General features: G+C 37.8%; 1 protein-coding gene across 1 annotated transcript in view; it reads right to left on the bottom strand.

Annotated features, from left to right (window-relative positions):
* Positions 1–23,816, bottom strand: part of LOC146004785 (dipeptidase 1-like) — a 299,723-nt gene that overhangs the window by 21,786 nt on the left and 254,121 nt on the right. Inside the window, exons 8-10 of the mRNA XM_083143808.1 lie at positions 13,130–13,306; positions 7,339–7,423; positions 531–606 (exon numbers count right to left, since the gene is read on the bottom strand). Coding sequence (XP_082999934.1) covers positions 531–606; positions 7,339–7,423; positions 13,130–13,306 — 338 coding nt within the window. The remainder of the gene's footprint in view (positions 1–530; positions 607–7,338; positions 7,424–13,129; positions 13,307–23,816) is intronic.

Raw genomic sequence — 23,816 nt, 5'->3', positions numbered from 1 at the left:
CCTCATAGTTGTGATTAGCCAAAAGTGACAGAAAGGCGAAGCAAAATAAAGCAAATTAACTCTCATTGTGGCTAATTATCTCCAGCTTGCTCTCCTCTGCGACCTTACAACAAGAACTAGACCCAAAGGATCCTTCGAAGCTGTTACTTCTGTCTGCTTTTTGAAATCTCATTGTTACCACAAAATGCCTATATCTCTTGCTTGTCTAGTCTTACGGCGGACGACCTACATGCTGGAAAGGGAAGTGTGGAGCGGGGAATATGCATTAGAGCAATTAGACAACAGCTGTGGCGCCGAGAGTTAGGACGTCGAGGGAGGAGGTGCAGCGCGCACCTCGTACTACAGGCTCCTGAGGCTTCCCCGCTCACCAGTTTCTTGCCAGCATGTAGGTCACCCGCCGTAAGACTAGATAAGAACTATAACTGGGATATTTTTGACGTCTTACCGCCTTACATATAAACTTCTATTTCAAGTTATATTTGGATTTATAATAAGTATATGAAATTTTAAATGTTAAATTAAATACTTACTAGTTTATACCGTCGTAACCTGCACCAATACCAACGTGCTCCACGCCAGCAGTCGCACGAATGTGGTTTATATGATCTGAAAAAGAGAGAGAGAAAGAAAGTGATTTCGCTTTTATTAGACATCCACTTTCGGCTCCCAAAACTCCTGACATATATATTATGTCAATCTTGTTATCCCCAAAATTTAGTTGAAATTGCCTCTATTTATACAGCTTAATCCAAAATTATGTTCCCGATTTCAGTGTCGATTTATTTCATTGTAATGATACGTAAATGACTGAGATTACACACAGATTGAAAAACTCAAAAAGTTTTTCCTGGCATATTATAAATGTTCTATGTGTGATCCACGTGTTACACGACACACATCTAGTCTATAATCAAGTTCCTGCCACACTCTTCGTAGCATGTCAGGGTCCACGTCAAGACATAATGAAATGGCCACCACGATCCCCAGATCTCACCCAATGTTATTATTTCCTATGGGGTTTCATCAAGGATCGAGTTTTTGTGCCACCACTTGCTACAACATTGGTGGAATTGCGTGAGCGCATCACTGCAGCCATAGCCGACGTGGACCCTGACATGCTAGGTGTGTGGCAGGAACTTGATTATAGACTAGATGCGTGTCGTGTAACATGTGGATCGCACATAGAACATTTATAATATGCGAGGAAAACTTTTTGAGTTTTTCAATTTGTGTGTGTAATCTCAGTCATTTACGTATCATTACAATGAAACAAATAAACACTGAAATCGGGAACATCATTTTGACTTACGCTGTATATACAAAATCCTAATTTGCGTATTTAGCTACGATTATAAATAATTTATAGGAGATATGGTCTGAAGAAAGCTTCTAATTAACTAATCATGTATTAATATAAGTAGAATTACACAAACTATTGGCGAAAGACTTATTGAAAATCAAGAAATGTCATATGGTTTGCCTCGTTCTCGTCAATAATGAAATCATATGGTTTGCTTTGAGACGTCTAATCTTATACAATCACACCTACCTAACATGTACGTAAATCATTACACGCATAACATGCTTTACATGGAGCCTGAGTCAGGCCTATAGCCTGTCCCAACTATCTCTGGAGCAAGGCCACGCATAGCGGCAGAGAAAGAGGGGAAATCGAGTGGGCAGAGCGAAGCAGTACACGCTGCTGGGAAGGCTGGTAACTCCAGTCATCCACGCCATCTCCGTTCCTCTCACATGTTCATTGATGAATCCGTTTCGCGTCACTACTTGCGCAGAGACTTGTTTTCGTTAGAGATAGGTGAGAGAGAGTGTAGTCCCATAAAGTATGACTTTCTCAAAACTAACACTTGTATTTAACAAGTCACCTATTTGGCTATAATATAGCACATAAAAAGTGACATGAAGTATGTCGTACAGTGGGATCCATGAGTATTACCATGCAAATTGTGCATGACTATTGTCATTAATATTTCTCTTACATCCTGTGTGTTTGTAAGCGATGTATTTCTATGTATGCTGGTGCAGAAGTTGTCAACAGCTTGTTTTGGGTTTTCTTTTAAAGTCTTCAAGGTCTTATTAGGTCAAATAAAGTGCACGAACTTGATGATGGGCAATTTGTACGGTAATACTCATGGATCCCACTGTACCACGAATTTGTGCCTGAATGTCTGCTATGAACAGCTGGATATACGGTACAGTGGACTCACGTGTTTAGAACAAGGATGCATTTCGCTGTTGCAGCTTTCCTAAGCTTCTGGCTGTGTTTTGGAGGTAGAGAGTGGCCTACAACACAACACCCCAATTTGCTCTATAGGGCTTGAAGGTAGGCAAGTAGCGAGGGGTAGGCTAGGAGCCTGGAGCCTTAGGCGCCATGCATTCGAAGATTTTTTTAAAGACAAGAAAGTCGAATATGCAACGGAGAAATTTACACTTGGCATAGCCAAGGGGAGAAGGAAAACATACACGATGTTGCCCCACCCTTGTTCCTATTGAAGATTATCAATGATGAAGCGACCCCTAGATACTTTCTTTGGGGGTCACCATGTGAAAATAAATACCACCATTTAATTGGGTACATGGCGTTCCCTGTTCGATGATACGAAGTTACAGACTTACCCTGTATACACAGAGCGAGGCAAAAGTTCAGCACCACACTTTTTATTTGAAAACGGCTTAACGGAGGACGATGGAACTTTGGATATGGGTAATGGGGGTGGGGGAAAACCAGATGGGGCCAGTATGCATGATGGCTCTCATCTTGAAATATCCATTTTGGAATTACCTCCAGATATTCAATTGGGAAGGGGGTCATGTGGCACTTCATTTAAGATGAGCGTTTTCTCAGAAACAAGAATATGCAGTTATTTCCCCCCTAACCTCCGTGGCCGTGCGATCTAAGGGCTCTGCTTTGGACTCCGACTGCAGGACGGCATTTGTTGAGTCTCTGGGTTCTCGGCCTGTGTATAGGACCGGTGGCAACCCACCGTCGTGAGGAAATTGGGGAGCTATGAGTGAGTAGCGTAACCCGGTCTGGGTTAACCTACTAGAACGGCTGAGGGTTCGACGTGCTGACCCCCACGTCATCCCATCACCGGTTGAAGATCTCCACACCTCTAGGTAGGATTGTGGGAGGAAGTCTGGCAGTCGGGAGATACGCCAAGGCCCTTCTAGGGCTGTATATATTTTACACCATGCTTGGTTACTGACATTGTCAACTTGCCCCGAAACGTCTATGTGAGCCCTTTCAGAAAGATAAAATCGGGGGGTACGCCGCGCCGATGTTAAACCCCAGTTCGTTGTGAAAAGTATTTAGATCCACTCTTATCTTGTCCAATCGTGACGTTCTAAATGTGACGAGCAATGGCAATTTGCAGATCCCAATGTTTAATATAATTCCTCAGTACATGGCAATTGTTGAGTTACGTCTCAAAAATACCGTTTCCATATAAGCACAGCTTAGAGCACAGAATTGAGTCTCTCTGAACACAGCCTGAAATTTGAGGGTCAACTCAGCATCTAGTTGCAAGTAAATTTTTATTGACAGCTGTAAATTGTTCGAGATCTGTTTTCACCCTTACTCTCGTTCTAATATGGCTACAAGTTGGCTACTCTTTCAGACACTTGAAGCAACTATCGGTACATTGCACGCCGAGAGCCAATTAGGACAAGATTTCATATCACACAACTTTCTAGTATAGACTGCATCCTCGGTTAATTAGCGGAGGAAGATAAATTAGAGTATTCTACAGCACCCCAAAGCATCCAACTTTGAAACTAATTTTACACTAAAGAGCCCTTATAAGTTTTAGTGAAGCACTCGTCTTCTTAGTTCGATGCGTGTATAGAAACAAATAAGCTACTGTAATTGCGCCTTTAATCAAATATATAACGTGAAACGTAATATAACCACAATATATAAAATTAGATGGAGCATAATAAAGTAAGGGAAAAAAACCCACAATCCACGCAATTTTGAAAATAAATCTATAATTCTTCCTAGTGAAAGTTTGTTATTGAAGTTGGCTCATCGTTGCACAGAATGAATTACAGAGAAGCGAGTATTTTCCATTGTTTTTGTAGGTGACTGTACGTAGAGGGAGAGAGAGATTGAACATTGTGCAACCTCAAATCAAAATCGTTGGTGTGCCACTGACTAACCCTATTCTCAGCTAATTTAAGAATTCTATTCAAATATGGAAGACATTAGTAGCATATAGAGTAACGGACCCTGCTGGGTTGTAATGATCCTGTTGAAAGTTTGTGTCCATAGCCACGGACTCATCTGCGTTGTAACTCACCTTATTAATATTATTTGAGTAGGGTTACACTTAAGCTTACAATATTTTTACACAGATTATCTTACTATAAAACAGCTTTTTGCGCTACATGAATTAATTTGTTAAGCTATATAATTCCGTTAAATGTTTATAAATATATTATATATGGAAAAATACAGGTGGCCCACATAAAAGTGGCCCGGCCGGGTAATACCAGAGACGAGCTTATAATTGTAGTGTAACTCTCTGTTATGTAAGTAGACATAGAAATCTGTAAACAAGCAATACATGTACTCATTCATGTTTTAATTTAATTATCATAAACATTGTTAGTTGCTAATGGATCTGTCAAATGCCTAGCAGTACTGGTAAAAAAGTCGCGTCGAGAAGATGGTGTTTTCCGTGCAGCAGCGAATTGTGATAGTGGAAGAATATGTACGGACGGTACCCAGGAACAAAACCACCAACGAAATAATGCTGTTGCTACGCTTCCTGTCTATGAATGTGTATAATGTCGTACACAGTCATCTCTATTTTTATAATTAAAGTCTTAGTTGAGTATGATGTACTGGTCTGCTGAGAATCCACATATCCTGCACACTGTGCACTAACACACCCTACCATCACCAAAAAATTGGTGTCTGGTGTGCAGTTTCAGGAACACGTATAGTGGGTCCAGTGTTCTTTGAATCAACAGTGAATGGTACAGTTTATCGTGGCTTCTTGCAAACGTTTTACGACGAACTGACACCAGAAGAAAGACTATACTCCTACTTCCAACAAGATGGAGCCACATGCCACACTTCGAACGAACGAAGAGCGTACAGTAAGCAAGGGGTTATGGCCCCCTCGTTCCCCGTATTTGTCCTCCTGTGATTTTTTATCTCTGTGGATTCTTAAAGCAGAAGATGTATGCAAGTAACCCCCATACCCTGGCTGAACTACAGCAAAACATTACCAACACCATCCGGGGCATCACCCGTGAAGAGCTACAAGCTGTGTGCCACTACACTGCGACGTGCGCAGAAGTGCCTCGATGTTAACAGGGGCCACTTTCAGCATCTCATGTAACATGGAGGTAAGCCAGTGTTCACATTTTCCTACTCTTTCCTACCTTTCTTTCGGCCGGTATCCGGTATTACCACGCCGGGCTACTTTTATGTGGGTCACTCTGTATAAGTGTGCCTATATATATTTGAAACACACAAGGAATAAAACACAGAAGAAACACACAACAAATAGAAATTTAATAAGTGTATGTGAAGGAGGCAATGAGGTAAATGAGGCACGGTGTCAGTATTCATAGATTAACAAATTTCTCTCCTTTTTCCAGGCTACAGGCAGTTGATTCCACGCCTTACTTGCCAGCGATGATAGGGATTTTGAACCGTATCTTGTTACATTTTCGTACTCGGATACTGTTGGTGTTATTAGATCGCAGATTGGGATAATGCATGTTACTACATATAATTACTTTGGCGCTTAGTAAGTGGTTGTGTGTGTGAATTGCCTGATGAATTTTGAGTAGAAACGCACCTGCGAAATAATGCTGCTGGATTCAAGCGTGGGTAGTTGCAGTTCTTCTCTGCTCCTTCGTGGAGTCGTGTGTGCTGTATTTCGTTCACTACGAATAGCTTAATTTTGCATTTTTCTAATTTGTTGGTGTTGTTTATGTTAATACCATGGAGTACAGAGGAACAATATTCAAGTAACGGTCTAATAAATGCTTTGTAGAACGCTAATTTGTGAGCAAGGTGCACATATTTGCAGACATATTGAAACTGTTTGATTCTAGGTGCTGCAAGCGCACACACAATTTTCACATGTTGTAAAAATGATAAATTCTTATCTAGGTACATACCAAGATATTTTAGACTCTCATCCTTTGGCTGTATATTCGAATTATCTATTTTAATATGGTAAACTTGCGTGATGTTATTATTTTCCGTGGATAATGAGTCTTAGACTCATTCACTTTGAACATGTTAGATTGATGCTACTCAAGAACTTCGGGCATGCTTTTTTCATTATTTGCAATTACTTTTTCTAATTTGTTAGATGCGCAGTACAGGAGACAGTCGTCTGCGTATATATACAATTCAAATCCAAATTTCTTGTTGCGATATCATTTACAAACATGTTAAAACGTTTTCGGCCCAGAATAGATCCCTGAGGTATACCGAGAGATTCATTCATACTGTTCGAAATCGAGTTGCCAACTTTTGTATCGATACTCCTATTGCGTAAATAGCTTTCGTCTAGTTGTATGCATGCAGTAGCAGAAAAATTGAATTGCTGATATAATTTATGCAATTAATAAATTTGGTTGAACACTGTCGAATGCTTTACTGATATCTAGTGAAATTATGCCGATGTATTGCTTTCCTTTACGATCTAATACATGCCACCAGTTATGTAACAGTTCATGCTGGAGTAATTCTGTTGAGTGATTTTTCCTAAAAGCGAATTGTCTGTCCGTAATTAGGTTGTTACATTGTAAGTATTGTTCTAATTGTTTATCTATTTATTACCTTTTCAAGAATCCGACTTAATGAGGAAGTTATCGATATAGGCCAATAATTATTTAATTGCGTTGGGGACCTCCATTAAATATGGGGGTCCCCATATTTATTGCATGTTTCCAGCTGTTGGGAAAGATTCCGCTTTTGTGGATGAGTTAATTATATCGGTGAGAGGTTCGGCAATCCATGGAGCTAGAGGATATAATATGCGATTACGTATTCCATCGAAATCTGGATCTTTATTGACTTGCAATGCTATCATTACAACCCAGAAGTGTCCGTGACTGTACATAGGATGGTTGAATATAATTGGAGATACAGCTATACAGAGCTTGACTCAGATTTTAGTAATATGTAATATATTAGATACAGATACATAAAATGAAGGTAAAAAATAGGACTCACAACTAACAAAAGAAAGCTAAAATACACAATTCCTCAACACGTTACTAAAAATAATAAATTGAAATAAATAGAATAACCTTATCCATACTCAATATAATAACATTATTTATACTCACCCACAACATCCATTATTGTCGCAGAATCATTGCAGGTGACGAAATAATTATAGAAACTGACCATCACAATGCCCCCATTTAAGGCCTGCAAAAAATATATGATTAATGAAGAGTAACGTTAACATATGCACAAGCTTAAATATTAACATAAAAGTATTATTAAAATGTTTGTGTATCATCTGCATATTAAAATTTTAAGCTACATTTTAAAACATTAATTAAGCATGTAATAATGAACACAAGAGTAATAAACAATATGAAAAACAAAAGGATAAAGTAGAAACATTGCATTTTATGTTTCTTAGTTTAGGATGGTCAGTTTCATAAAGAGGCACAACCACTTAGGGAATGTAGCAAACACAAGTTTGCTTGTTTCTAGCGCTATCTACTTCCTTAATGAGGCACAACCACTTAGGGAATAGAGAAAATACAAGTTTGTTTGTTTTTTTGCTCTATCTACGTCCTTAACGAGGCACACCCACTTAGGGAATATAGCAAATACAAGTTTGTTTACTAGCGCTATCTACTTCCTTAATGAGGCACACCCACATAGGGAATACTGCAAATACCGTGCGTCCATTTCGATCTGCAGCCGAGAGATCGGGAGAAGCGTGGCGGGCGGCACTGACGGAGATGCCGACATTTGCGGCCTGAAATGCCCGCTTATTTTTATGGACATATGCAGACATTTATATAAATATTGCAAAACGAGCACTAACCTGTGTTATAAGAGTATGGTTTTAATTTTAGTAGCTTAGTGACTGTATGTGCCGATGATTTTGACACGCCCACCTCTTGTGAAACACGGCGTAGAGGTTTGTTTGGAGAACGTTCTAACGCTGCACCAATATCATCGAGTTTTGCTTCGGTTAGAATCCGTCGTTTTTGCTTAGGTGTTTTAAAATTTAACGATACAGTTTCTCGTAATTTAAGGACAAGATGTCTAACCGTATCTCTGTGTGGAGTTGAAACGCATGGGAATTTCTGTACAAATTACCTACACACGTCTCGACACGAGTTTGTTTTCACGTAGGTACGTGTCATACATAAAAAAATCTTTGTTCTAACGTGAATCTTGCGGCTGGCATTCCAATCGTCTCACTGACACGTCACACATGCACACTACAATAACACAAACAAGTAACTGCAAGTAACCAAGAATAACACTCTTGCGCACAGTACGAAATTAACACGCTCTTGGTTTACATTGCTCGCCACTATATTTACAACTCTGTCTTCATCTAGTCGCGAAGGAACAAAAAACTCGAGCTCGGAGATTTCGGATTGCAAGGAAGCTCACGAACACTATTGACTTTTAACGGTTTCTTCTACAGCGTAATCTTGATACAGTGTTAAACATTCAAAACCTCCAACCGATCCCCATCGGCACAAAACTCTTTCAAGGATATAAACTTAAGCAGGACGTTACTGGTCAAAACTATGATTAAAATGTTTTATTATCTGTGGCTCTTAACATCGTTTCTAAAGCGTATTTTTTTGTGTATATAAGAGCAGAACTTGGATGAATTACAGAAGAACTTTTGCGTGTTATAACACAGGTTAGTGATCGTTTTGCAATATTTATATAAATGTCTGCATATGTCTATAAAAATAAGGGGGCATTACAGGCCGCAAATGTCGGCATCTCCGTCAGCGCCGCCCGCCACGCTTCTCCCGATCTCTCGGCTGCAGATCGAAATGAACGCACGGTACAAGCATACTTGTTTTTAGCGCTATCTACTTCCTTAATTTTAAATGTCTTCAAGATATATATTATCAACGAAGTCCTTATTTGTAGTGTTTTCAGTGTTGTAAGTTTCACGATACGCAAGATTTTGCCAGCAGTTTGGCGTCTCAAGTGCAAGAAATGTATATTTCACATTACTTTTTTAAAAATTATTTCCATAAATAAATATTCGCCAGATGTTAGTTCTTATTACCGTACATGACCTCCTTTTTTCATTTCAAAATTCTTAACTTAACGAAAAATTGGATTCTTCCTCTCTGCTTTAAAAATAGCTTTTTATGTCCCCCATCCAAGGTTGCGATCAAGAAAGCTATTGCGATTTCCCGCACCCGTACAAAATCCGAAGAAATGGCCTCCCTGCGAAGAATGTGTAGCTTGTATAATGATTGGTTAGAGAAGGGCATACACTTGGACATATTTGCTAAATTTCCTTAGTATAAATGCAATTTAATGGACAACATTCTTACTTAATTTTTTTGTATTTTTTTTATTTTCATTATGTGTATATATATATACATACATACAGGGTGAGTCGTCACCTAAAATTACCACCGGAAATATTTCGCAAACAGGAATAAATATTGAGAAAAACTGCTTTCGCAGCTATATAAGTATGAGAGGGGCTCATGAAATTAATGGACACAATACGTTCAACTACGTAAGGAAATACGGATTTCAACACAAACTTAGTTTTTTTTATGGAAACCCCCATTTTATTTTCAGCTCATTTGAAAGTACGGAAAAAAATCATTAGGAATGGCGTTTCTTACATTGTAATACGTCAACTGTTTCTCAAGTAATTGTAACGTGAAGTTGAGCGCAGAAGGTGCATTCCCACTATGCCTGTCGGCAGAGCCGAGCGAAAATGCCGTCGTGCATGAGCCTGCACGCTTGTGCTGCATTTTTCCTACACTCGCCATAGATAAGTATCATCTCGGCCTTTTCAGAGTTTGAAAATACAAGCGTCTGGTTAATCAGTGTAATTTGTTAGGTCTTTGCTTGATTTTATAAATTTGTTAAATAATTCATCAATTTGAAATAAAGAAAGAAAAATGTATAAGGTGCAGAGTATAAAAGTTGAAAGCTTAAAGATTTGTCATGACCAAACCCGAAGAGTTGATTGTTCCGATGTACTAAAAATTATGACGTAAATAAATGAACGCCAATAAAAAATTAGAAAGATGTTAATGTAATTCATGGCGGATTGTTTAAAATTTATACTCTTTAATGTACAAATATTTGTTAACTCACAAAGATTTATCAGAACCTTTTTGATAATTTGTCAAAGCTTACTTATGTACAAACTACACATTTTACTGTAACCCGCAGTTGTTGGAACGTAACAACTTTCCTAGGCACAACGCGTAGTATGCAGAAGAGTAACATGTTTGTTACGATACACGAATGACGTCAAAAGGGGGATATGTATGTTACGACATACGAATCAACTTTTGAGAATGTTTGTTTCAAGCGTCAACTTCACGTTACAATTACTTGAGAACCACTTGACGTATTACAATGTAATAAACGCCATTCTTAATGATTTTTTCCGTACTTTTAAATGAGATGAAAACAAAACGGGGTTTCAATTAAAAAAAAAAAAAAACAACTAAGTTTGTGTTGAAAGCCGTATTTCCTTACGTAGTTGTACGTTTTGTGTCCATTAATTTCATGAGCCTCTCTCATACCTATATATAAGCGAAAGCAGTTTTTCAATATTTATTGTTGTTCACGAAATATTTCCAGTAATTTTAGGTGACTCACCCTGTATATGAATGTAACTGTGTAAAATTTGATTCATTTTTTATCCACGGTAATATATAAGGATGATATATGTAACTTCTATATGCAAATGTTTATATTTTAAAATGTGTATAAATATTATTTGCACGTGTATAAATCCCCAAATGTAAGAAATTGACTGTGCACTGTAAAAGGGCGCATGCCTGTTGTGCACGGCATAATAAATAAATAAATAAATATATAAATAAATAATCTGTCGAGTGCTGAAATCTGTCACTAATGATTCTGGGCTACCTGAGGATAGATACTTAATTGTGTTTGCTATTTCATCATCATCGCGATTAACCTACAGAGGTAGGAAAGCGACGTTAAATACTATTTATTTTCCAAACTTGTGTAGAAGACGATAAAAATAAGTCTGCAATTGTGAGAAATAATTTTCCGCATTCATATTCAATTGAACAAATTAGAGTTAATGTATTGTTTGAACTCGATAAAATAATTTTAACAAAATTTGTTGTTTTTGTTTAATTTATGTCACTCTTCTGTTACATATGGCTAATGGCGAAGATGAGGATGAAGCGATGATAAGAAACGCATGTGGAAGGCCCAAATCGAGCCCCACATATACTGGCTGTGAGTCCAGACGCCTGCACAAATGCAACCCAGGGATGCCTTTACAAGAGGCCATCCTTCACACATAAGCCAAAATTTGTTTCTCCCGCGTGAAAAATTTTGCCGAATATATAATTGAAGATTAACAACGTTCAACAGCTTGTTTATCCAACAAGACAAATTCCACTGTTCTCAAAATTATACACAATGTGTATTGTTATGCTCTTAGAACATTTAAACATATTTCATGCAAAGTGAATTGTTCTACAGCTTAAGGTATTAATTAATACGTTTCTTTCAATACATTCAAAACCTCAATTCTTATCTGCGTGTGTATTTTGTTAATAAATGGCTAACAAAAAAATCATTAAGGAAACGTTTCTTTTCCAATATCGTCTTCAGAATCAGATGTTCCGAGAAGGATTTTCATGGAGTTTTCTTCCGACGAAGAACTTTCTTTTTTTTAAAAAAAATCAGCTCCTAATTAATTAGCCCTTGAAACAGTTTACGAATTAAGATAGAAGTACTTGAGTGTCGGCGTCTTTACGTTGAGTTGTGCTTTGAAACCTTTCTTCGTTGGCCTTTTAGGAAGCTCTTTTTCTCAATAGTCGAGATGTAAGTTCGATAAATTTCCTGAAAAGGATCCACTCGAAAGGCAATTACTGCATGAATGCTTCAAACATTCCACCAGATGGCAGTGAGAGCAAAAGACGAAAAAAAAATTACACTCAAAAGGTTACGAAGTGACTATTTCATTCATTACATTCTTTTATCTACTTAATAGAGCAAGAACTATATAGTTAGTAAATGTTCAGTAGTGCCAACGTTTGAGAAACATTGGGTAGGCTGAACTAGGAGATTTGTTTCATAATTTTATGCAATAATATATGTCATAATTTGGCTGAGCATTTACTCTGAAATGCCCTATTTGTTTCTTGGCCAAAACATTTACGCTCTTACATAAACAATATTTCAGCTATTTCTGAGTTGAATACATGCATTTTGTATTGGCAGTTTTGGAGACCAACGGGAAGCAAATGCTGAAGAAAAATAGTTCAAATTTTCACCACCAGGTGGAAATATGGCTCCTAGAATTAAATTTGAATACTCAGAGCTCTCTCTACCCCGTTCGAAGTATCGCATTACTGTGAAACTTGGTATAGAGGTTATTTAGACCATGGGTAAGCGATTGCTGACGAAAAGGTTAGTTCAAATTTTAAAGCACTAGGTGGAAATATGGCGTTGAAATCTGGTGCAGAGTGCATTCCGGGGAACGATTCGCGCGACCACTGGTCACACTTCCTTACGCTTCCAAAGGGCTATTCACATTGCAGTACTAACATAAACTCAAAATAAACTTTTGTATGTCCGAGTTCTGGTTATTGTTACTTCAGCCCCACATTTCCACCTGGTGGTGAACATTTTAGCTATGTTTTTATGAGCATTTGCTTCCCTATGGTCACCATAGCCTTTGTACCAAGTTTCATCGCAATCCTATTCTTTGAACGGGTTCGAGAAGGCTCTGAGTAGAGGGAAGTTAATTCTAAGAGAACACTTTTCCACCTGGTGGTGAATATTTTAACTATTTTTGTCTTCAACATTCGCTTCCCCGTTTCTGGTCTAGTATATTTTCGAAACAAAAAAGCAAGTTTGGAAGAATGTTAGACAATAACGTGAACAACCTACCACCAGTCTGAGCACATCGTCTGGAACATTTCTTGAGGAATTGCACAGGGCATACGCCGAAGAATGGGAGAAAATGACAGGTGCCTTCGCGATGGCTAGAACGTCCCTCATCGTGTCGAACGAGGCGTGAGAGAGGTCAACTATCATTCCCATCCTGTTCATCTCCTTTACAACGAGCTGTAAGAGAAAAGAAAAGTCAGGGTGCGAAAAATTTCGATGAATCAAAGGTTGCAAAACAATCAATAATCCAAGTGGATTAGACATGACAGAAACATTTAAAACCTGGAGATGATATATTTTCAATAATAATCGGGCAGTCTTGGTGGGCGCCACATTTACCAAAGCTGCGGTTTAATCTATTAAATAAGGCTAGAATTTTGCAAAGACTGTAATGGAGCATTCGTTTCCAATCTAACTTTGTCCTATGAGAAGTTTATAACCACATGCATTGACTGTAAGAAGGATTTGTTGTGATGTTGTTTTGGCGTTGTAAATTCAATGGACGTGACTATGCCGTAAGGGCAGAGATGGAAACAAGTCAAGCGGTCAAAATAACTTATTTTACTGACCGAAATAATAAAACTAATCAAATACTGACCTATTTATTTACAACATACCAATAAATCATCATCCTAAAAGTCAAAGAAGGATTTCATTTGTTAAAAAATGGAATGGCCTCTACCATCCCTACAGCCAGTCATCATAATATTTTATGGACGAAGAGATTATGGTTTCATTATTGTACAGAATTATGTAAGTCAATAAAATAATCATTTAAAGAACACAGTATGTAGCAGATATTGAAATGCGAAACATACATTGTCTTTACTTCTAGTTTGTTCCTTGTTTCTCTTGTTTTCGCACCTCACTAGCATGCATTCTTCTTCTCTTCTATTGCTTTCTCCCCTCCTTCTAGCATGAGCTATGTCATGTTGATTTCCACCATGTCTTTTCCTTATTAGTCTTCTTCAATTAGCAATATTCGAGCAATCACCCTATTCTCATCCTGTTCTTGTCTCAGCTTCTCCAGTTTTGCTTCTTAATCTTGTATCCTGTTCGTTTCATTGTATATCTTCATCAGCTTTTTCAATTCACCTGCCCTTCCCTTTCATTCATTTCTTCCTCCCTCTTGGCCTTAATAACATATTGTTCATCACAATGTTGATTGTAAGTAACATGAGCTGCTCTTGCCATTGTAAGAGATACTATGTGATATTAACAAGGTATATCTTGATCTCTTAACATGATATAAAATAACATGGTGGGAAATGTGACCCACAGGCAGTAATATTAAAACATTTCGGCACGTGAAGAAAGCTAACACTCAAGAAATAGTTTCATCACTTGTAGGAACAATGGTACAAAATATATTTTATCGTTAGTGAAATTGTAAAAAAAAAAAAAGAAAGAAAGCATCACTTGTGAGTAACACAATTTTAAAAACCAGAAATTTCAGTTGCGCAAAAAAATACTCTATCCTGACCATATTTTTAAAAAAATACTGACTTTACTAACGATTTTTTACAATACTGAAAAATTACCTACTATGATGAAAAACTGAATTTTACTGATATTAAGGACTATTTCCAACCCCTGTAAGGATGAATGGATGATTGGTTTAGTTTGATTTGATGTTTTAAGTCCACTTTGTGCACAGTAAGGCTAATCGGGACTGGAACTACAGTTTACAGTGGGATCCGAACCACTATGTGCCTCCACCGGGTATCGAACCCGGGACTCCTAGATTACAAGGTAACGACGCTACCACTGAACCATAGGGATGGACGGATGAGAGAGAGCCTTCGAAAGGAACTTTACTTCTAACTAGCCCAAGGACACATATTCATTGATTTGTTCTCACATACATGTTAAACAGGGCTAGGAAAATGGAACAAAGACAAGGGAGTAGTGATTTTGTAGTGGTCGTTGTAGAAGCATTATGTTTTTAGTAGAGTATTTAATTAAATCTTACATTCTTATTGACTTCCACTGCCTTAATTTTTGTATTAAATAACTCTGCTTGGTTATTTAATCATCTTAGGTTTGTAACTTCTAGTGCTATTCCTTAGAAATGAGTTATCTCAAAACCAAATTATGGCAGAACGTCAAGCAATCAGTTGGTTCCTCTATCCTCGGTGTGGGAAGGCAATGCTTAAATGCCTTTAAAGATTAAGTAACTAGGACAGACTATCTTCACGTATAAGGAGAGAAGTTCATGTGACGTTGTGAATGATTTTGATCATAGAGACCCTCTGCGACATGTTACATCTGCACAATTACTGTAAAACGTCAGACGAACTATATCAACTGAAGATAAGTCGCGTTTTCAAATCCTCAAAATTACCATTGATGAAGAAACTAATGTAGAACTACTGCCATCAGTTGGAACAGGTAGAGCATCTTGATTCGCAAGAGATTGTGCTCTTTGTCAACGGCCAATTGTTTCAACGTTCATTGTCAGTAGTAACACACTGATCCTTATAATCTTCGCCTGCAAGAGCAACTCAGTGAAGATGGTGGCTATCCATCTTCACAGGCCTATGGGTAGGATAGTATTGTTTGTGGGGACAGTTTGTGTTTTCATTATCATGTATACTTATTGTTATAAGACATCTGGGAATAATATACACAAACTCTGGGATAAATAGCTTAACGAATATCTGGAACATGAATTGCTTAATTTGTAAAAAATTACCTGATTGTACTCAGTATCGAAATGCAAGAAATCACACATCCTGGTTCATAGATAAAACCAGGGTGTATAAAAATAATAATTTTTATTTATCATGTTTGATGATTTTGATTTAAATTGGATTTTTAAAATTTTATTTAAGTCGATTTTTTACTTAAAAAAACAACTTAAAATTGCTTGTGTTTTTTGGCACTGCACATGTAAATATATGTTATTTTAGAAAGGCTTTTTCTGGTAAACTACCCTGTAAAATATTTGAACATTTCGATTAAAGAAAATATAAAAATATATAAATATACATTTTTCTGTTTCTGATACCATATACGAGATGAATCTACTATGGAAATCTTTATTGAATGTATTAATGAAACTATAATGATTTCAGTATCTTTTCTTCCGGAATGCTCTTTCCGTATCCAAAATATGTGAGAAAAATATCAGGATAGTGTCAAGATTAGGTCCAATCCTAGTCCATATAAACTATCAAATAAACACATCCAAATAACTTCCGGTTCACGTGAACTAAATCGCACTAATGTCCTAAAAATATCCAATAGTGATCTATAGAATGTCCAAATATGATGGAATGTCCAGAACGTATCCAAAAATGATCCACAGAATCTTCAAAACGTATTCCAAAATGTTCCACAGAATGTCTAAAACATATATACAAAAATATACGAAGAATGTCTAAAGCATATACTTCCTGGATCTCCTATGGATGTCTACTTCGACACGAATATCCAGAAGATATCCGTGAGATGTCTTCTGGATATTTGTGTGCTGTATCAATGTGTTGTTACCCTTAATCATTGAATTACGACCCTAACCATATCACATTGGATTAAATTACAAATTGAAATATTCTAGTAGGTTAGGCGTTGTGGCCGATTACAACTCATCAAGATAATTTCCCGTTTCTAGGTGCAGACCAAAGCTAGAGGAATTCAGAATATCTGACTTTCCTCGCTGTAACTAGAGAAGCTTGGTTTTCTGCCCCATCTGAGGATACATCGCTTGCAATATTTATATCTTTGTGCTCGCATTAAATTACCTTGTCTCTATGGAATGATTCTGGATTGTAAGTAATTTAATACCAGAGCAGTCAATGTTATCGCTTGCAATATTGGCACGTTTAGTGAGGGGTTTCAGGAGGATACAATTAGTGCGGAGAGAATATTCATCGTGGCTTTCGCCAATGTAATTACGGCAGAGGCTTATCGTCATTTTCTCATTATTAATGACCACAAAGCGGAACGGCCAGCGAGAATCAGATCCAGAAAATAGTTTCCCGATGACGGATGCTCTCTGTGAAATCGCACCACCGGAATTTCCTCTACCTCGGTTGGAGCCATTACAATTTCCTTAATGGAGCTTATTTGTAAATGTTTTCTCATTCATATACTGCAATTATCTCACAGCGATTTCCTCACAACACTCTCTTGGTGCAGAGTCTGAAGAAGACCGTGCTAGAAGGTTGAAACGTTACGTTTAGTTTATGTTTTAAAATTAAATAAATTTCTGCCTTGGTCAGCATATTGAGTTTTTCTCTCAGAGGAATGGATACATAATGAATACAATTGTATGGAAAAGTTGAATTCCACACAATTTTGCCAAGAGTAATTTGAGAAGAGCAGTGGCGTATTCTGAAAATTTGAACTGGTTTACTGCAAAAATTCCTATTTATTATATGGAAAATTACACGGAAATGTCAACATACAGTACAAAAACTCAAGGACTTTGTGTACATAAAAATGATGATATCATGCGGGAGTTATACTTGTAATATAGAAAATCCTGTTGTTTCATTAAAATAAATACGTCTAGAAACACTAATTTGCTAGATGGCTGCAAGATGACATGATATGTTGATTGCGCATCTTAACGACCTATGAACTCGCTGTATGTGGGAAGAAGGAATTAATATGGGAGTATTGTAAAATTAACATGCCCTAAAGGAACTAATTTGTGTATCTCACTATGATATTGTCTATATACAGGGTTATTCAGAATTCCTATTACACACATCTAGGGGCTGTAGAGAGGACTTAGTAGATCAAGTTTTAATATGCAACCCATGTCCGGAAATGTACTGTTTTGGTACTGCACAGATGACAAGATCACATAATTTCACATCTCCCGCCTCACGATAGGCAACCAACATTGACAGAGGGTGACGTCTTCAGTCACCTGGTTTGGTTTGGTTTGAGTTGGTGTTTTAAGTCCACTTTATGCACAGTAAGGCTAATCGGGACTGGACCTACAGTTTAAAGTGGGATCCGAACCACTTGTGCCTCCACCGGGTATCGAACCCGGGATCCCTCGATTACAAGGCAATGACGCTACCACTGCGCCATGGGGGAGGCCCTTCAGTCACCTGATGTGATGTCATGTCTGCTGCTTCCAACGTCCTCTGTTTACAATCCGATATACTTCGACCTTCACGTCAGTTGCTATTCAGACGTTGCGGAAGACAGTTCGCTGTTTACAATCCGGTGTGCTTCGACCTTCACGTCAGTTGCAATTCAGTCGTGGCAGCAGACAGTTCGCTGTTTAATATTCTGTTGTGCTTCGACCTTCAAGTCAGTTGCAATTCAGTCGTGGCTGCAGACAGTTCGCTGTTTACAATCCGGTGTGCTTCGACCATCACGTCAGTTTCTATTCCGTCGTGGCTGCAGACAGTTCGCTGTTTACAATCCGGTGTGCTTCGACCTTCACGTCAGTGACTATTCAGTCGTAGCTGCACACAGTTCGCTATTTACAATCTGTTGTGCTTCGACCTTCAAGTCAGTTGCTATTCAGTCGTGGCTGCAGACAGTTCGCTGTTTACAATCCGGTGTGCTTCGACCTTCACGTCAGTGACTATTCAGTCGTAGCTGCAGACAGTTCGCTGTTTACAATCCGGTGTGCTTTGACCTTCACGTCAGTTGCTATTCAGTCGTGGCTGCAGACAGTTCGCTGTTTACAATCCGGTGTGCTTTGACCTTCACGTCAGTTGCTATTCAGTCATGGCTGCAGACAGTTCGCTGTTTACAATCCGGTGTGCATCGACCTTCAGGTCAGTTGCTATTCAGTGGTTGCGGAAGACAGTACAGTATGGTTAAATACACGTTTACCGAGAACACCGACATGTTGTTAATTTACGGCGAAGCTGGTCGTGATGGTAGAGCTGCGCAACGTCTGTATGCAGAGCGTTTTCCGCATCGTGCCACTCCATCACATACCAATTTTGTCCGATTATGTAGATGATGATGGAGATGTGAAATTATGTGATCTTGTCATCTGTGTAGTTTCCGGAAATGGGTTCCTTATCAAAACTCTATCAACTAAGTCCTCTCTACAAATCCTAGACGTTCGTAATAGAAATTCTGAATCACGATGTATAAACTGAGACATGCGTGTCTCGTCAGCGTCCTCGAATAAATCGACTTGGAAAAATTATAGTCACTATTATCAATATCTAACTGTGAAGAAGGAACGTCCATCCTGATCTATCATTGCCTATATCCATACATTTTCTTAATGTATTTTTCCAATTAATTCTTCAACCTCTCCTTCAACCTCGGCTAAACCCAGGCAACCATTATATAGGAAAGGAAGCTGACTAAATGAACAACGTCTGTTTGCGAAGAAAGATCTGTGTCTTCAGTAACTCTTTTGACGGTTTAATCATTCCTGAAGATGGTTTATTCATAAGTAGTTTAGAATTTTGCACAAGTTCTTACAAATTCCGAAATGTGTTCAACAGTTTTTATAATGTACAGTCACCGGCAATGAAAGTGTGTTAACTATATCCTGAAATACTAGTCCTCCCGCAAGACGTTATATGTGTTGCCTAACTTTACGGCGATAAGTGAATTTTAATAGCAAATTTTCAATGGTAACTTCTACCACCGACGTATAGTTAGGCAACACACATAACGCCTTTCAAGGAAGCGAGCATTTAAGGATCCAGGAGTCCCATTTTTATTGCTGGTGACTGTACATGCATGCATATACTAATCACGAGATTCACAAGAAAAAGACACAGGGATTCATTTATACAGCTGAAATGCAGTAGCTAAATTGACTGTACATGGATCAGGCTCTCACACATTCATTGTGGAACGACTGGGCACTTGCTTTCAATTACACTTTCAATTAATAATGAAGAAATCAACAAAGAGAGCGGTTAGTTTATTAAATTGTTAAGCTCTATGGCCTTTATTGCCTTCCGCTATTGTTAGTTACCTTTGTTTAGTTTCCTTCAAATATCAACTTTCTTTCTATTGTTCCAAGTACGTTTACGGTAGTTTGGGGGCATCCATCTTTACTTGTTCTCCAACAATGAATCTTGCTCCTCCATTGTTGGCACTTTTTAACAATAGATCTTCACACTTTATCCAAATTTATTGAACTTCCTAATCTCAACTTTCTGCGCTGTTTGAAGTATGTTGAAACCAGTTTGGGAGCATCCATCTTTACTTGTTCTCCAACATTGAGGCTTGGTCGACCATTGTTGGCACCTTTTAACAATGGATTTTCAACAAGTAAAGATGGATGCTCCCAAACTGGTTTCAACATACTTCAAACAATGCAGAAAGTTGAGATTCGGAAGGAGAATAAATTTAGATAAAGTGTGAAAATCCATTGCATTGTTAAAAGGTGCCAACAATGCATTGTTTTAGAATAAGTAAAGATGCATGTCCCCAAACTGCCGTAAACGTACTTGAAACAATAAAAAGAAAGTTGATATTTTGAAGAAAACTAATTTGGCATAAAGGATGATAATGCTTAGCGCAAGAAAATATTTACACTTGATTACAAGGAGGAGATTCTTATTTTTCCGCGGAGTGTATATTAGCTCCTAGGCTTCAGAAATACATTTTTAACCTGGCTTTAACCAGTCGCGCGAAGGTGTTTAACAGAAATGATACAAGCTGTTGGGTTAAATCCAAATCAGCATTCATGGGTCATTAGTAACTTGGTAACGCCCGTTTAGGTCAAGGTTATTTCCGACATACAGTGTAAAGAAATAAAGTTAGTTGAAATCCCTTAGGGCAGTGGTTCTCAAACTATGGTACGCGTACCCCCATGGGTACATCAACGATGTGAAGAGGGTACGTGATCATCTCGGAAGAAAAATGTCGAGAATACACACACAACATTTTTGTTGGTGTGTAGAGCAGACTTCAATGTTTCAGACTCCATAGCTTTAATAATCAACAGGAAAATAAGGCTGTGTTTGTCACTAACACTTTGTTTCACATGTTTGGAATTAAAATATTCGTTCGAAATCTCTACTGATTTCATTCTTTAGTTCAAAACCCTACAAAAATTTGTTACCGTAAAAACGTCAAGACATGCATTAAAGTTTTTGATAGCTTTCTCCACTACATATTTATGTAAGAGTGTTTTTTATCCATGGTGTATCTAAAAAACAAGTACCGAAATAGACTAAATTTGAAAGCGAATGTCCGCTTGAAAGTTTCAAATGCACATAATGTAGACAGAGATGAAGAACTGTTTCAGGCTAATCATGCAGACACATCCATCTAGCTATAAACCCTGAGGATTTACAATAAAAGCTCCAAAATTGTGTTTGACAGTTGTTTACAAACTTATTGTTTTGTTCGATTATGGGAGCCGAACCTTTTTCAATAACTCTGCAAAATATATATGAAAATTAAAGTTTTTTATATATACTTCTTAGCGTGCATGTGTTTCACATTTTTATTCTAGTAACTAATCATAAAAGATTGTAAACGTAGGAATACCCAATAAAATAATAAACGTAGGATTCTAATGTTTATTTGCTTACCATCTTTCCACATACATCCCGAATGCCATTTTGCAGATACCTCCGAAATGTAATGGTCGGATTGACCATTACTGGTTTTGGTATACTGTATTAACCCTAGAACGCATCCCACGTAGTATATTAAAGTACCTTCTGATACAATAAATGCGCATCAGTTCTTCAGTGTTTGAGACATCTTACATCTGAATGTGTTCTTATAACGTACGAAATTATAGCCCCGTACCAATAACAATTCTTGTGAATTTTGTTATTTTGTATCATGATCCCATGTTTCCATACGTGGGGTCGTTCAGACCCCAACAAGAAATATTACATTTTTTGTAATGTTAGGCACTAGCTTTGTCATAGCAATGCATTTTGCTCTCGTTCAACTCTAGCATCGTGCTTTTACAGGTGCTTCATAGATGCGCTAATGAATCAGCTTCACATCTAGTTCATAATATTCGTCTATAAAACTATACTCCTATTTGGCCGCATTACTGTAAGAAGAAGAAATACATACTATTTGTCATGTTTCTTCCGGTAGCACTTTTGCTGTGCATCACCAATATTATTTACAACTTGTCACCTTCCTTGCTGAAAAATAAGTTATGTATGTAATATCAATGATGCATAGGATACTTGAATCATGGCAGGTTTGTGTTAGTGTTGCATCCTATGAGTGTGATTTAGAGATTTGGAGCTTTTTTCAAGGTATTTGTTTACCAGTGAGAATGAGTTCTAAAAAAGGAAGAATGAGCGTTCTGTGAATCCAGAAGATGGTAATTGTAGTGAATTTGTCCCTGAGTGGCTTGCTGAAGATGGAGTTTTATCCTCTGAAGAAAGTATTCAGGGCAATGATGCAGAAGGATGCTTCGAAAACACCCACGACATGTGCTCATCGAACATCGAGTTCAGCTGAAAGTGAATTAGACAGTGGTGAGATTGAAAAAAATTCTTCGAATTCGGAAGCTGCTGCTTCAACTATTTTGACCAGAAGAGGTGGTACAACGTGGTCTTCTGTTCCTAAACCTATTGCACAAACTCGTCAATACAATGTGCTTCACAATGCCTCTGGACCTGCACCAGGAACTATAATTACCACGCCAAAGGACCCATGGGAGTATTTCATTACGGAAGTAATATGTGACGAAATATTATATTGCACAAATCTTGTTGTTTGTTTGTAAAATGATGGGAGGTAAATGTTGGAATAGATCTGTTAGAACTTGGTGTGGATAGTAATAACTGGATTGGGAGTGCGCAAGACAGAGAGAGGTGGAGGTTTAATGTTGCTTCGGCGATAAAATTTCAGGTTTTGTGATGCCAAAGAGTTAGTTAGTTTGTAAAAGTTGTGATAAAATACGCGTGGATATCTCAAAACGACATTAATATGTGATTTCCTTATCTTGTTGTAGACAAAATATGTATTTGTAATTACTTTTACTGATATATTTTGATGGGGTCTACCAGACCCCACCTATGTAAAGTAGTAAATATTTTTGGGTATGCGTCCTAGGGTTAATTAATTGCTGGTCAGCTACAAGTTGTAGTGTTAAGTAATATGTTTCCATGAGTGTACTTTTATGTTATTATTGCATGTAAGTGTATATGCTTATTGGATTGCGCTTTACTGGATATTAGATTCCCCTGCTTTTTATCTCCTCCCCGGTTGGGAGAACTAGTTGTCTTTCAAGAGACCGTTACAGTGGAATTTTCCAACGCTACGGGATCCACGTCCACGGACGTTTACCCCGACTATAAAAAAGGCCGGTGGGCTTTAGCAAGAAAACAGTGTTTCCACATTGATCGACGGCGAGGAACGTCTCCTCAAGTTTAGTCGACTTTTGGTGGCTAGACTTAATATAATAATGTAGCATTTGGGGTAAGTCAACCCCTGTTTGCTGTCCCAAGTCCCCTTTAGAAAAAGCTTTGAATATTTGGATATTTCCGTGTAGAATAATTGATGCCCAAATGAAAGAGTGAAAGCGTATGGAAACGCATTGTAATGAACGGGATATCGTTTAAGCTGAGGGTAGGCCCGCAGAGATAGTTATGCTAACTTTGCGGTAAAGGAAGTGCCGATGGTGTAAGCCATAGGTGCGCAATTATGTTGAATTAAGGAAATTGGTTGATTATGTAAATGCACACATGGAAACGCTATGTAAATATGTATATATATATAACAACGTATAATAAACCAATATAATCTTACT

The sequence above is a fragment of the Lepisma saccharinum genome, chromosome 22 (assembly GCF_977018435.1).
Source record: "Lepisma saccharinum chromosome 22, izLepSacc3.1, whole genome shotgun sequence".
Lineage (NCBI taxonomy): Eukaryota > Metazoa > Arthropoda > Insecta > Zygentoma > Lepismatidae > Lepisma > Lepisma saccharinum.
The sequence above is the reverse complement of the archived record's forward strand: the minus strand, read 5'-3'. Positions and strand labels throughout refer to the sequence as shown.